A 16,296-nucleotide genomic window follows, 5' to 3' on the forward strand; every position below is an offset into this window, starting at 1 on the left:
ATACTTGACTTCGTGCATTCTTTGCCAACAAAATAACTCTGGAATGAGTTGTCTGATCTTGATGAAATTTTCTAGGACGACTCACCATCACTCAAGGATGAACTGATTAAAATTTCAACTTTCAAAAATGATCCGTTTTTGTAGAACTGGAGATAGGGGTCAAAAAGAAGATCGCGTTTTTCTTCAGTATGGATCATTTTTGAGAGTTGGAATTTTAATCAGTTCATTCTTGAGTGATGGTGAGTCGTCCTAGAAAATTTCATCAAGATCGGACAATTCATTCCAGAGTTACAATGTTGACAAGGAATGCATGAAGTCAAGTGTTAGTCAGTTCCTGCACGCACGTGTAGAAGCGTCATCTAGTGGTCGGAAAATATGACAAGCATTAAAACAGTAATTTTGAAAAGTAAATGTTATCACTAACTAGATACACAACAAATATAAAGAATCTTTATAGAATAATAAGTTAAAAAAAGAACTTTTTTTAACTTATTATTCTATAACATGGAGCAGCAGTGATCAATATTGATGGCTTTACGATCCATTCTCTCCTTTGTCTTCCTATCGTTAGTACGAAATTTCGATCTCTAAATGAAGAAGCTGCACAGAAATTCCAGATTGAGATGAAGTCGCTCAAATTCATCATCATCATGAAATGTCAATGATTGGTGCAAGAATGCTTTACATGATCGAGAGAAGATTGAGTGAGATAAATCCCGAGAAAGATTAGCCGTTTGGTGGATTCTTTGTCTATTTGTTTGGTGATTTTCGTCAGCTTCCTCCTGTTAAAGATACTCCTCTCTCCTCGAGTGTTTTTTACAATGTAATGTCCCAACAAGATCCCTACCTTGTTGGGACATTACATTACATTCACATTTGATTCTTTTGAGAACTTCATTGAACTTAGTAATTCTCATAGACAAAATAGCGCAGATAGTTCCTTCACAGATGTCTTACAACATCTAGCTTCGGGTGATTTCTCTGATACAGATCTGAACATTCTGACGACAAGAAATCGAGCCTATTTATCCAGAGATGAACTTGATCAGTTCCAAACGGGCAGTAGAGCTATATCCAACAAACGAGCAAGTTAAACAAAGCAACGAAGACTACTTGCAGTCAACTGGATGCCCTCTTGCTTATATAGCATCTGAAAACACTCCAGATATTGCCCCGCCTTCATCCAAAGATGACTCAGCTTTTGGTCTCTCCAACTATTTGAATCTCTGAGTTAATGCCAGAATCATGCTGAGTGTCAACTTATGGGTGCAAGGAGGTCTCGTCAATGGTTCACTAGGAACAATACGCTACATTATATATGCTCCTAATGCTCACCCTCCAGCTCTTCCTTTGATTATTTTAGTGGAATTCGATAGCTATCAAAGACCTTTTATCTATGGTAATCTGTTTCCAATAATCCCCATAACACGCTCTTTGAACGATGGCAGTATATTGCCATCTCGTAGACAGTTTTCCCTTACCTTAGCATACTCGACAACTATACATAAATCACAGGGATTAACTCTTCCAAAAATCAAAATAGATATAGGGAAAAAAGAAACAGCTATCGGTCTTACCTATGTTACATTGAGTCGAGTGAAAAAAATAACTGACTCAGCATTTTTAAAGTGTAACAATAAAGATCGCTATGAGTCAATCTGTAAGTCCAAGGCCCGTAGTGATAGACAGAATTTCATAAAACATTGGCATAGCAATTAATTAATGGCTTATTCTGACCTTATATTGTACCTTTAAATGATCCAATAGAAATCAAATATATTGTTGAGAACGAATGATTCTGTGTTCCTTTTTTCCCTCATTAAGTTTGCTGGATTTACACGTGACACCATGTATTGGCAAAAAAATTTTTAAAATAATAAACTAAATTCATATAAAAAGAGATATAATCAAAAAAAGAAAAAATTATATTCGTTATGACTATGATATAGTGCAAAGTAGATGTACTATATCATTACTGCAACGGTAGTGAATGGAGTCAAAAGTGGTAAATGCTTACGTACTGTACTTTTCGTAGTGTAATTTTCCACATCTAACAGTTTGGATTTTTTTCATTTCCAAATGGTACTTTCTTAATTATAATAAGTGTCCACCGGTGGCCAAGTGGATAAAATACGACCAAACTGGTGGAGGTCGATTGCGAGTTCGTGCCCGGGCAATGTGGACTTCTGCGGGTTTCTTTTTCCATGTTAGTAACATCTAAACGGGCGGTTTTCCATAAAAAACCTCCTGGAAGGCGCACATTCCCTTGGCAAATCGTCCACGCATTGCGTTACCTAATCCAAACAAATTCTAATAATTTTTCTATAAACTCGCTATTTACCAAAATGCTAAATGTATTTTATAGGCATTCTGATAATGTTCTTAAAATCGGTTTTACCACATACATTTTTGAAATTTACAATTATTAACACCAGGTGTAACAACTACTGCGATGGGTACTCTATAAACCCGGGCAACGTCGGGTTTATAAAGTACCTGTTTATATACGTGACAACAGTAGGCTAAAATAACCAAAATTTTATATGGTTTTTATTTTAATGTTTGTTTGTTGTTATTTTTTGCCCGGGCAATGCCGAGTTTATCTGCTAGTTGAATATAAACAATAAAAATACAGGTAGACCATCAATGCTTAAAGCCTCTCTTTGGTTTTAACGATCTAATTACTAAATCAGCACTCTAAAAACCTTTATTTTGTGTCCCAGTACGAACAGCTTTAGATAAAAACTTGGTCTTTGTCAGACTATTGACCAGTATAAAATTTGAACAACGTAAATTGGAAACTAATTTTCGCCGTACATGCTACCGAAGCGATAAAAATATTGTTACGTCCCCGCAAGGTTCATACTGGTACACACAAAAAAAGTTTACAGTGTGTTGATTTATCCTTCCCAGGGATTGTGCGAGTAGTTGTTCGATCTAATTACTACTTAATCAACATAAAACAATCTGCAACAACAAAAGACTTTTATTCAAAACTTGTTCCAAAATTCTTCAATATTTAACAAACTAGTCTTATTGAGGATGAGGAATATGAAAGTTATTTATGTAACATACACAAAGGTTCTACAGAAAAATTCAAAACTAAAACATTGATCAAAGTTAAGTGAGAATCTCGTATAATCAGAGACAAAATATATGATCGTCATCATTCCTTCCATTATTGCTATGTGGTACGTTATCAGTCTGTTATCATGAAAAATTTGAATCCGGTTCAGGCTCTGCCAATCTTTTCTAGCCAACACGGAACGGAATGCCGTTCTTCATTTCTAGATCCACGCTAACTCGTTACAAGTCGAGCCCCGTCGGTGCGGGCCACATTGCTATGTCGTCTCTCTATAATATAACTGCCATGTCGATTTGGAAAAGCCTCACACCTCGCTCGATCCTTTTCCCAATCCACTTCCCTCTCTCTTAAAATATTAACTTTTATCAAAATTTCCATAGCATAATTACTCAATTATATAACTATATTATACATAACTATGATCAAATTTTAGATTTTTTGACAATGCAAAATTATCATCAGTAATACTAATTACCGGTGATAATTCTCACATTGTATTTGTGAACGCTTCACTAGATATTAACATAAAAGATCTATTTTCGTTCCCTATAATTAAGCAGTGTAAAATGTTTTCGTTTGTACATACCTACGTACTAAAATGTACACCGTCACTCTGTTCAATAGTTTTTCAGTACGAGAAAATAAATATAGTATCCAACGTTGCATTTATTCACAAATTGCATAACTAAAGTGATCTAAAAGTTGCGTTACCAATACATTTAGCATTGCAAGTTCTTAAACTTGAATGTTTTTTTCATTTAGAAGGTTGGTCCTTGTCGATTTTTAGTATCTATAAATGAAGAACCACGAGTATGGATATCAAAATTGCCTTAATTATATATTGCAAATCATTTACAACACAATCTTTCTCCGAAACTTGTAACATTACGTGTCTCAAATACACATTATCTTTATTCGTTTTGATTATTTACAGTACACTCTTTAAACTAATTTACTGGATAGAAAATTGCACATTTTATACAAATTGATAACGGCAAACGACGATCATTGTCTTAATATAATGGTCGTAATCATCAAATATAAAACTGGCACAAAGTTTTCGGGCAATATAATAATTTCGGATACTATTTCAACGTCCAAATTTGTTCCATTTGACAATAATTTAGTACGGGATTAACATAATTGTTAATTCCTTAACAATTATGGATTCCCTAATAGATTTCAACCACGAGACCGTTTCGCTTTGGGAGACGGTCTCGTGATTTGAAAAAAATGCCTTCGTGTAGTCATGCTAATGGTACCAAATTTCAAAACTGATTAATTCTCATTGTTTCTTTCCACTGTAAATCTTTATCAAATTCCCTGACGTGTCTCTTGTATCTGTGTACGTCGCCACAAAAGCATTGTAGATCTTTTGAAGTTAAGATTACAATAGTTAGATTCTGTACACTTAACAGTTCTAATTAAACAAAGGAATAGTAATGGTATTGGATCTGTCAAATGATGGTTGCGTGAATTAAGTTAATGTTTTAGATATGTGGAGCCTACCGTAACTGACGAATGGTAGGTGCATTAATACGTTAACACACACGAAATTCGGCCACGTTTGATCGGTTTTATTGAAGTCGGGATAAATGAACGTTGCTACTAGACTTAATGTAAACACCGAACGTGTTCAAATTAGCATTACTTAGAAGGCATTTGGCAGCAAAATATTCGACTACTCTGAAACTTCTGAATACAACTGAATTATAGTTTACCACTTCAGAAATATAACACAGTGGATTGTTTACTTATTATAAATAATATTCTGAAGAGACTATCATTAATACAATCTAAACAAAACATAAAATTATAAGAATTATTATTAAAAAAAAAGAGTGTAATAAATGTATTTATTTCTCAACAATTATAATTTTTATATACAGAACAGCAGGCTTTGTTTAAAAAATAATTTAAACACTTTTATCACAGCTATATTTTGTAAACAAACACCCTGAGTAACAGACTAGAAGATTAAATAATTACTATTAAATTTATAATTTTAAATAATTATATATATATTTATATATATGTGTGTAATCTATACAGATATACAAATCTTTACACGATATTGCACTATGCATTATTTAATCTGATTAGAAAAACTACAGTATTGCATAGTAAAACCTAAAATTAATTAAAATAAATATTAACAACAGATAATATTATAATATTCACAGCGATAACTCGACTTGTATAAACTTCACACGTGACTAGTAATCTACGCTATAATTGAGTCTTCCGTCTCGACAGTCTCCCATCGTCAGGCGATAAATTGCCATTTCCGTAATGCCGTGATAGTGGACAACAGCTGCAGCAATAACCAGAATATGGAATATCTGATGACTGTGAAACTAGAATAATAGATTAAAAGTAATTAATTTTTTTCATATTTTATTTTAAAAATATCTTATAATATAATATATAATCCTTAGTCGGCCAATGATTCTACATAAATATCACAGTATGTATTCATAACCAGTAGTTTTCGACCTGAAATGTATCGTATACCGATGAATTTTCTGTATTTCTATTGAAATTTTATTTATTTCTTTAAAATAAATCAAATGAAATAAACTAACTTAGTAATAAAACCAAAAATAAAATATTTTTAAAATAAATCTGACCCGTATTTGAGCCCGTCCTTCAGGTCTTTTAACTACTCAAACACCCATTTTTGCATGATTCGAATTAATTATTGTGTGAGACTGTTCAGATTACGAAAAATTCAGATTGCAGAGGCTATATGAAAAGAAAAAGAAGTCAGAAATGAATTTTTTCCCCTGCATTTTCAGACTAAATTCAATATATTTTCTATGTTTATATCAAATAATTTTCTCCCAAAACCTCTCGAATTATGGACCAAAGAGTCATTTACAAATTCAAAGCTCAGTGACTGCATTTTTTATAGCATAAACTGTGATTCGGAAACATCTCTCGTAATACAGTACACGATTGCAACTAACGATGCTTCTTTCCGATCGGCTATGCATTTGGCTTGCATCTTGTCGGTCGAAGAAAGTCGAGCATCAAAAACTATCGACAAATTAATAACGAAATTAATAAGACAAAGATCCTGCTGTAATTAGAATTAAGAAACAAATAGACAGTTTCGAGAAAATAATACATAAGGATCGGTAAAAAAAAATAACGAGCCAAACGTCCCTGCACGCACAATGCTACACGAAGCAATATAGTCTCGAGTAATAAACAGTAAAGCATGTAGAGCATTAGTCAACTTCGTGATGTGTTAGCTGTGAAACTAGTAAATATGGAAGATATCTAGATGCATCAATATTCTTTTCGATAATAGAAGTTTTGTACGTACAGATTTGTAATTGATGATAAAGCATAGCGTTATCATTTCCAGGCAGAAAGCAAGTGACAGAGCATGAAATGGAAACATAGAAGATAATCGCCATCAAAGAAATTTAAGTAGGTTCATAGTAGTGCAGTATTCTTGTCGCTTTTTTTTTGATCGTTACAGCCTTTGGCTTACCGATTTCTTAGAACGCAGTGCAACATTAATGTCCAGTAATAGCAAATGACACTACTTATCACAATTCTCTAATTTTTTGACAACTGGTATTATCCTTCTTATTAATGCCTGGCCTCACACAGCAAATGTGATACAAGATATTTGCATTTTTCACCAGATGCTTGCCCTCTGGTGTTTAAAAACAAAACTATTCTATCTGGGTCGTTTGATTCATTCTTGTGTATTATCAGCAGTAAAGATGAATAACAATAGAAAAAGCAAAGCTTTCTGTTGCGTTCCAAATTGCAATTTCAAAGCCTGAGCCTGATATAAGTTTTCGTCTATTCCCACACAAAAAACAGATGATTATTCGGAAATCGGTCGGTTATATTTATGAGCTTCTCTGAATTCTGAAAGAGTGAATTAGACTGTTAAGAATTGGCAGTTTTCCGATTGTCCAGCTTTACACGAACAAGTTATGCAGTCAATTTTAAAAGATATTTTCTTAAAGTTTAAAATGCCAGTAATTCTGTGTGGGACACAGAGTCGGATTTAAGCCCTTGAAAGTCGAAGCCCTAAGCAACAATTTACATGGCTTTATACTTGTAAATCCAGCCCTGATAAGACAATGTCAAAGCTGATGTTTTTAACACAGGGCACAAATATGTATAGAAGGATCTTGCTCACTTGTTTCGATACCACATAATGACGTGTCCCACTAGCGATAATTGTTCTCCTTTTATAAAATTTCTCGATAAACAGCTACAAGCAGCATATATCATTATATCAGACAGTAATATATGATTAATTTTACATTACTAGTTACAAGCGACCCAGGTATAGTAGCCATTTTGTAATGGCTACTATACCTGAATACCAGTACTAGTTACAAGCGACCCAGGTATAGTAGCCATTTTGTAAAAATGCAGCACCTTCTATAGTTCGCGAAAAATGTGAATACCTACAATTCAAACAGAAAACTCTAGAACACCCTACATGGCACCCCAATATGTCGTCATGTAATTTTCAAGTCTTTGGAGACCTTAAGCAATAACTGTAAAGACTTCAGATTGGACATTGAGATGAAAGCTGATGTAATATTCTTAGCTTTATTCAAACAAATGTTTTCCAAAAACAATCAAAGACATTTTACATTCGTTCCGTAACCACCTTATTTCACAAAAAACAAACAGTCAAATGTATCCAGTGACTACTGTTGGGTCGTTAAATAATACTGGTTCTTCTGGTATTCCGCTCATTATTTTTTGTTTGATCCTTACGCTATTAACAACCATTTAGCTAATTTTGACAGACTATTGATTAATTGATTAACTGATAATCTGTCGAAATTAGCTAAATGGCATTAAAATGTATAGATATAACATGTACTTTTGAATTGGATTTAGTTGATTAGTGCCATACAATCTTGCTGAGTAATCAGATTATTTTCAGGCTAAGTGAATAATTAGTTACTAATAAATTTGACAAGAGTTAGGCAGTTATGCTGCCATCTTAATTTTAATTTAGAAATTTCTGGAAGAAAAAAATTGGCCTGGAGAAGAACTTCAAACTCAGAACAACAGAAAAACTAATTATAAGGGCTGTTTCACACTATGACCGACTGGGCCGACTCCAAGTCGTGTTGCCATAGCAACAGCAGTCGGACAGATTTAAAACGTTAAATATTTGTAGTCGAGTCAGAGTAGTCAGTGAGCTACAGCCAATGAGAGCTTCAAAGCTATAACCAGTCAGAGTTTAGATTTATCCGAAGTTAGAAAATGGCGGAAGGTACAGTTTTCTCGGAAGCTTTAATAAACGAAGTCAGAAAATATCTGTGGCTTTATGATATTCGGCGAGCCGATTATAAAGACAACATTAAAAAAAATAATTCTTGGATGGAGATTTCCAAGAAACTAAACATTGAAGGTACGTGATTGACTATAAAACATTCCAATAGATATTGTTGCCAAAGATATGGCCTGACGATAAATTGTAACATGTTCAGAACTACAATTTCTGGATACGAATGAAATATGTTTTAAAACAATTTGAAATGCACGATCGCTTTCCATGATGGCCATGTTTTCTGTTTAAATTAAAAACTTACCATGATTGGTTAGTGTTTTGATCTGTAACGCGTTCCGATTGGTCCTTACGAGTCGGCCACCGACATAAAATCGTACTCAGTGTGAATACTTTTACTACTAGTAGGTCCGATTATAGGATCAGTCAGATCGAACTGGTTGGTCGAGTCGGTTAGTGTGAAACAGCCCTAAGGCTATATGAAATGTAAGAGGAAATAGTAAACAAGAGACAGGCAGCTCTATCTTGGAACTCATTGATATTAACATTACAGTAATCCTTTATAAGTAACAACTCTTATTTTCATCTGAATGTTAATTGTTCAATATTTAATATTAAAAATTTACAAGAATTAATTTCAAATTTAAGTGTAAAATATAACTTTTTCATGTAATTTTGTTAATTCTATATCATCATCATCAGGTACTGTACACGGAATAATACTGGTTAACGAGTTTAAATAATAATTTGTTTTTATAATTATAAATCACCAGTAATTATTAAACAATTATTAACAAAACCTTGTTTAAATTATAAAACATGTACCCGGTACATCCAACAAGGTGAATTGGATATACCGTATTTACTTGAATAATCAGGGCTCTCCAGTAATCAATCCACGCACTCCATTTTTTTTTACGATATTAATTTAAAATAATAAAAAACTTAACCAATTTAATTTATTATACATTTAATAAACTTTACTATAAGTAATTTACAGTTGTAACACAATAGCGACTTTCATTCTCACTGTTTTGTAGCCTTCGATACGATAGTGCTCAGTTTACGAGATAAAAACACCAAGAGAATAAAATTATTTGTACACACAGTATCTTATAAAGATAAATTATTGGCAATAGTAATGTATTTTATAATGAATTAACTTACTACTTAAATGAAAGTAAAACTTCTTTACATTGTTTAATTGGAATTGAAAGTGAAAAACTGCTCACAGACCAATAGCTTAAACTAAGAAGTATAAAGATTAAGGATGTTTATCGTCAATCTCAGTTGTATATTTAACTTTATTTATCCTCATTTTCACGAAACTAGTTGCACAGAATCATTTAATGATACTGCTTGTAATTATTAAAGTATATTAAACTAAGTCATCCAGTTGATAAGTGTATGCTTTAGTAACTGGAATCATCCTGGACTTTGTGGATTGACTCACCAAATTTATTTCAAATAAACCGTACTCGGACTTTTTGTCATGATTTCTGGAAAAAAAGTGGATGAATTATTTAAGTAAATACAGTATTTTTTAATATATCTAGTTCACTTTATAGAGGTTGTTTAATAATTACTGGTAAATGCTTTTGAAGCTTGCTTTGCTTCAGTATTGCTTCGAAAAGTTGCCTATTTTAACGTTTAGATTTATTTTCAATACACGCATTAATACGTACCCAAATATCACATTTACCGGGAAAGAATCTCTCTGGAATACGAAGAGCATAAAAGAATGCACCAGCTATATACAATGCTCCCATCAAACAAAGCCATCCGAAAGAAGCTTGATAAACGGCTCTGATCCATCCTTCGGCGATTAAGTAGTGTAGCGCAGGAATAACTCCACTAAGACCAAATCCCATAAAAACTCCTAAATTTACAGTTTTTTTAAACACAATTTTAGAATAATTTTTTTGATATATTTAAGATATTTATAAATTATTTAAACTAATTAATATTTCTATAAAACACCAATAACATTTCGATTTATTATTTAGAATATATTTTACAGTTATAGAAGATCTATTTATGCTATATCCTGTTCACTAGATGTAAATTAAATTCACATTTCATTTATATCTACTACAAAAGTATAAAAACATCAAATAATAAATGAATGATAGTTACTAGCAAATAATTAAGAGAAATCGGCAAGTCATACAGGTCTTGCACTCAGATACGGCTGAAGTTTACGTAATTAAAATTATTAATAAACAAGAAGACTTTTTATTATATTAGTTCCATTATTAGGCCATTTCTAGAAACATAAAAAAACATTAATGCTTCTAAATGAATTATTGTGAGGTCTTGGATGAAATTTGAAATTATGTGCTAGAGTGTTGATGAGTGCCTAATGGGGCAGTTAAAATCCCATCTTTCAAATGAATAAAATGACATCAGTTAAACAACAATAAAGCAAAATGATTTATTTAATTATATAATGCCTCATAAAGATGACTATAAATTCTTGATGTCAAAAAGATAAACACAAAACGCTTGAGTTACGAGAAAGGGTTTCAAAGTTCGGTAAATACTATCTGATCATTATCATCGAGAGAAGTCTAGAATTGTCACCTGGAGACAAGAATGGACCAATTGGAAAGTGATGAAAGATATTGTCGATCAATCGGAATGTGAAATCATGGAGATAACCCTTTAAAATCTTGTGTCTCTAGGACATGTAGTTCTTTCTCCGAGAATCGTTCTTCCTCCAGGATTCAAGTTCCTTTCTCAAGGATTTAAACTGTGCAAACGTTCTCATACCGTGATCCGTCCTCTCTAGCTGACCAGTCTATCAAGGGTTATGCTCTAGTCATGTCAAAATGTTAAGTTACCTGTACTATACTTTCTGAGCAGCCAACTATTGGATGTACAGTACATTTCAGCTGACTCTAAGTTCCTATCTGATCTGAGATTTGACTGGACAAAGCAAGTCCCGGGGCCAATGATAATATTAAATCATTGGCCCCGAGACTTGCCACAAGATGCAGAATTCCAATAGGATAGGTACTTTATTTTTTGTTGAAGACCTGGAGACTGCCAACACTCATGGAAAATTCAAGTAGTCATAATCTAAATTTGTTCACAGACTGTCAGAGCAGCAAGTTGAAGTTAGCTGCCATGGCCATCTGGTCAACAATAAGATTTGATGTTGCATGGTATCATAATGTTAACAATTTTGCTAATTTTAAATTATTCACAAATAATACATAAAACAGCTAGATTTTAATTTGTAAATCAATAAAAATTATATCAAAAATAGTAAATACAATAAAACCTCATGATTACAATTACAGTTCATTTTATAGAGGCTTATATTTTTACTAATGAAAAAAAAAGTTGATAAAAATGTTAAAACTCATTTAGAACTGCCTTTCCTCCAAAGTATCGTCTAACTTATCTTTTTTTTTCAATGTAAGTGTTTTATAAATTGAAAAAACATTTAAAAAAATCCTGTGTAAAACCCTCTATTTACAGAATATGTTTTCGCTACCCTTTCCTTGAAGAAGTACCACTTGCTAGTCAACACTTAATTCATTAACTATCATCATATTAGACTAACATAGAAGTTTTTAATTTTTATTTAAAAACTACTTTTATATCATCTATAAAAATAATTACTCTTAGAAATTAAATTTGCTATACCTACGTCCGGGATATGGTACAAAATTTCGGTTAGTTCTATGAATTTTGTGATGTTTTTCTACTCAAAATAGGGTATATTTTTTAAATATGGTATTTTGTTAAAACTTACTCCTGGAAAATGAGTTAGGTCTTCAAGAGAATTGGAGAGAAATGGTGGTGTTTTTTTGTCATGGCTACTTACCAGATAATGAAAGTGTAATCATAACAATAAAAAATGATGGACTGTTATGCTCGTCACAATCCAGACTCGCAATTTACTGCATTTGTTTACAAAAATCTTCCATTTTTTGCATTGAACATTGCATTGCATTCTGTCTTATAAAAGTATTTTATGTAGCAAATCATTCTATTCTGAGAATTACTGTTTGTTTACAAAGGTTCTGTTTTGTAGAGTTTATTTTAGACAGGTTTTACTTACATCAATATAAATTCTGACATGATTAATAGTTATACGTTTTTGATAATATACATTCTGAAACTTTACCTGCTCTTAAAGTACGAAAACGTGGTTCACTAAATTTATCCCACAACGAGACGACAATAGCGGCCGCACCCAATACAATGACTAGCATTAAGTAAATCACTTTATGTTGAAAATCACAATAAAACCCATAATATAACCACGGAACAAAGGAACCAATGATGAGAAGGGCAATTCCACAATAGTCGAGTCTGTACGGAAAATTAAAAAAAAAAAATATATATAAATTAACATATTTTATGTCGGATATTAAAAATAATAAATTATAATTTTATTATATTTAAATATATATACTTGCTAAAAAGTTTTCCAACTTTTTCTGAATGGCAATGGACCGTATGAAAAGTAAAAGACATGCCGAGGCAAGCTATTGCACCAGCAAAAAATGTTGCAAACACTACTTTTTCTTGCCATTGTACGAGATTAGAAGGTTGACTTAAAAAATATGTAGCAATTCCAATAAAGAATAAACAACCTGGAATAAATATATCCAAATATTAATCTTCATTTATTTGTAGCAAATGATTCTAATACTGACCATTTGATTTAGTCATTATCAGAATTCAATATTTTCTGATTTTTCTTAAACAAAATCAGAAAGAATTACATAATGCATTAGATAAAAGCACTGATTGCTTATTTATAGTGGCTGAAAAAGGGAAAAGATAAATCAATGTGATCGTATTTTTTTGTGGCTTATTAATCCAAATATCATTAAGAAATTTAGATGCAAAATTCCAATTACATTATATATATTAAAAGCATTAACTTAAAAAGAAGTACTGAAAAAATTTAATGAAATAAAAATTTTATCTTCGGTTGCAACGAATATAAAAAATTCACCAAATTCCTATACTTAAAATGCAGTAAAAGTACTCTAATTCAGCACGTATGGGACTGCCGTGAAACTGAACTATTAAAACTAGCAAGTTACATCTAGATTTTTTCTAAATTTGCTTATGTACACACTCTAAATCAGCGGTCCCCAACCTTTTTATCGCCGTGGACCAGTCAACGTCTGATAATTTTACCGCGGCCCACTGAGGGGGGACGTTGATTGTTTATATTATAGATTGTTTTGATTTAATAATTTTAATTTAATTGTATTGAAACATGCCTTCAAAATAAAATACAGTTACACAAAAAATGAATATAAAGTGATTTAACATTTTAACTTACAGTTTTAGGTGACGTCTCTCAGCTCTTGGTTAACCTCTCGTTCGTTGAAAGTTGCACAAACCCGAGAGAAATACACCACAGTAAATAAAATGGAAATAATTTAATGTTTCTTGGGCGGCCCGGTACCATTTGATCCACGGACCGGTATCGGTCTGCAGCCCGAGGGTTGGGAACCACTGCTCTAAATGGTACAAAAAATTACATTTTATACTGTTTTCTTTCATTTATTTTCGTACATCCTTCCAGTTGCTGTTATTACAGCAACTGGAAGGATGCAAACAAATTTGTTACACACAAAAAACATTTATCTTTATTCTGTATATATGAAGATTTGATTTTTGTACCACCGAATTCAAACGCGATAATTTTTTAATGGTCATTTCCAGAACTGCCCTCATGACAAACACTTGTACACTTCAACAACCTAAAATCACCACCCAGAGCATTGACGAATCTTGAGTGTGTATTGGTTTACAGAATATTACATAGTGCTGGATTAGATGACTTTTACTATACAAGAAATTCTAATAATACAGGAGCCACCCAACTTAAATAATATTTAATTTATATAAACTCAGATTACACAGAATTTTACTTGTATTAATAAAATTATTATAAACATAATTAATTGCTATAGTTTCTGTAATTATAATCACGTTAAAAACAACGCACTCGTAACACCTTATAAATTTGCAGTCATGTTTATTAAGTACTAACGAACGTTTTCGGTCGTATTTAACAACCTTCTTCAGGAAATATCCAAAAAATCAAACACAAAGATCATTCGCAGTAACGAACAAGTGTTTGGAACGTTTTTAAAAAATATTCTAAAGAGAATAGCGTGCGCCATCTCTACATCGATGTGTATTAAATAACACAATACATGAGAATAAAATAAAAATAAAAATAAATAACAGACAATGAAAAATAATATGTTCCATGGAGACATTAACAATAGAATACAAACATAAAAATACGGTGCAAGTCGAACGGCGCAAAGAACATAGGGAAAGAGAGGAGCTGTGCGGAGACAATAACTAACAGGTTCTGTCCTTGAGTAAGCTTCCGCTTATCCGCTTTTCTGACGTTTACATATTGCCTGAGCGCCAGGCTGCTGATACTTTACTAGCCTCTCTGAAGTTGATAGATTGTCCTTTCTGGCTTGCTTCGCAAAGTATAAGGTGTTATGAGTGCGTTGTTTTTAATAAGTTATGCAGTCTACGATGAGTCATAATTTGGCAACGCCGGCCAAAAAGTACCGAACCTTAGTATTGAAGATTTGCAGAAACGATGCAAAGCTTGAGTTCTTGACAGATTGTAGAAAATACAATGTCTTTCCGATGTCGATTTGGAGATTACGTTTACCCCATGGATGTGCCTCTCTAATCCCTAAACTACAAGCAGTATGCCTGAGAAAAGCCATCCGCTCCACACGGTGTCGAAGATTTTACTTACTTAAAGCGCTTATTGAACTTGAAAACGAACTGTACGAGTATGATCCACATGTCTTAACGAAAGCTAACGCCCGTTTTGTAAGCCTAGCTATGCAAGTGAAAGACAGACTAAAGACAAGGTATGGGAAAAAAATGGAATGGATAAGAAAGCACCAAGATACTCATTCTAGAATGCAGATAAACCATACTATTATGAAAGAAGCATGCAAATATGGCCCTAAATACGCCCCGAAACCTAAACTCACACTCGGAAAAATCATGCCGGAAATCGAGCAGGCAATAGAGGGACTCAGCGAGATCAAGAAAGAAACATTTAGATGGGAAGTTGTGTTCAAAATCAAGCATGCAAATAGTAAAAAAGACAGCAACCCCATCTGGTACTATATCAGGAAAAGTAAGGAATGACTGAAAGCTAATAATATCGTGCTCGCAAGGGCAGACAAATCAAAGGACTTAGTGGTCATGAATAGAAGCACTTATGACAACCTCATGTTAAAGTACATAAAAGACACACAGTGTATTACAGCGCACCCAAGTGCAATAGAGAAACTACAAGCAAGGATTAAAAAATTTGCAATCACACCGCTGGCTAAAGAACTGGGTCTGACAAAAGTCGTAGTCCACTCTCCCTCGATACCTAGGCTATTTGGGTTCGCCAAAACTCATAAAAAAGATAAGGCATTAAGGCCTATGGTAGATAAAGGATGTGCACCCACAATTTTACTAGAAAAATTGGTTAACGGCTTCGTTAATAAATATTTATCCCAGAGTCCTTACAGCATAAAACAACCCCTAGACCTTCTACAGAAAATGGTTAACATGAACCCGCAAGCAGTTAAATACATGACCGTATTAGACTTCAAGGCTCTGTATCCCTCTGTCAAGCTGGAACCATGCTTCTGTCATCTAAGGGATTTCCTGATAAGTGTGATCAAGTCCCCAGAAAAGAAGAGAAAACAAATACTAGAGATGACGCATCTAACCACATTCTCATCCATCTTTAGCTTTAATGGCATCACTTACACGCAACAGAAGGGTGTAGCCATGGGTAGCCCCCTGGCAGATACATTATGTGAGATGGTCCTAAGAACGCTGGAGAATGCACTCCTGCCAAAATATGCAACGCAAATCCTAACTTATGCAAGGTACGTTGATGATG

The 16,296-nt window shown here is 33.0% G+C and overlaps 2 protein-coding genes across 3 annotated transcripts in view; both read right to left on the reverse strand.

The window, feature by feature from the left end:
* Positions 1 to 16,296, reverse strand: part of DCP2 (decapping protein 2) — a 208,154-nt gene that overhangs the window by 19,310 nt on the left and 172,548 nt on the right. The gene's annotated exons all lie outside the window — the stretch shown is intronic.
* Positions 4,923 to 16,296, reverse strand: part of LOC136987383 (adiponectin receptor protein-like) — a 35,873-nt gene continuing 24,499 nt past the window's right edge. For both annotated transcript variants that reach the window (XM_067285120.1, XM_067285121.1), the window contains exons 5-8: positions 12,799 to 12,979; positions 12,508 to 12,695; positions 10,055 to 10,248; positions 4,923 to 5,442 (exon numbers count right to left, since the gene is read on the reverse strand). In XM_067285120.1, coding sequence (XP_067141221.1) covers positions 5,302 to 5,442; positions 10,055 to 10,248; positions 12,508 to 12,695; positions 12,799 to 12,979 — 704 coding nt within the window. In that variant the 3' untranslated portion in view covers positions 4,923 to 5,301. The remainder of the gene's footprint in view (positions 5,443 to 10,054; positions 10,249 to 12,507; positions 12,696 to 12,798; positions 12,980 to 16,296) is intronic.

This window comes from Centruroides vittatus, unplaced genomic scaffold (genome assembly GCF_030686945.1).
Source record: "Centruroides vittatus isolate TY-2023 unplaced genomic scaffold, ASM3068694v2 scaffold_1519, whole genome shotgun sequence".
In the NCBI taxonomy this organism is placed as follows: domain Eukaryota; kingdom Metazoa; phylum Arthropoda; class Arachnida; order Scorpiones; family Buthidae; genus Centruroides; species Centruroides vittatus.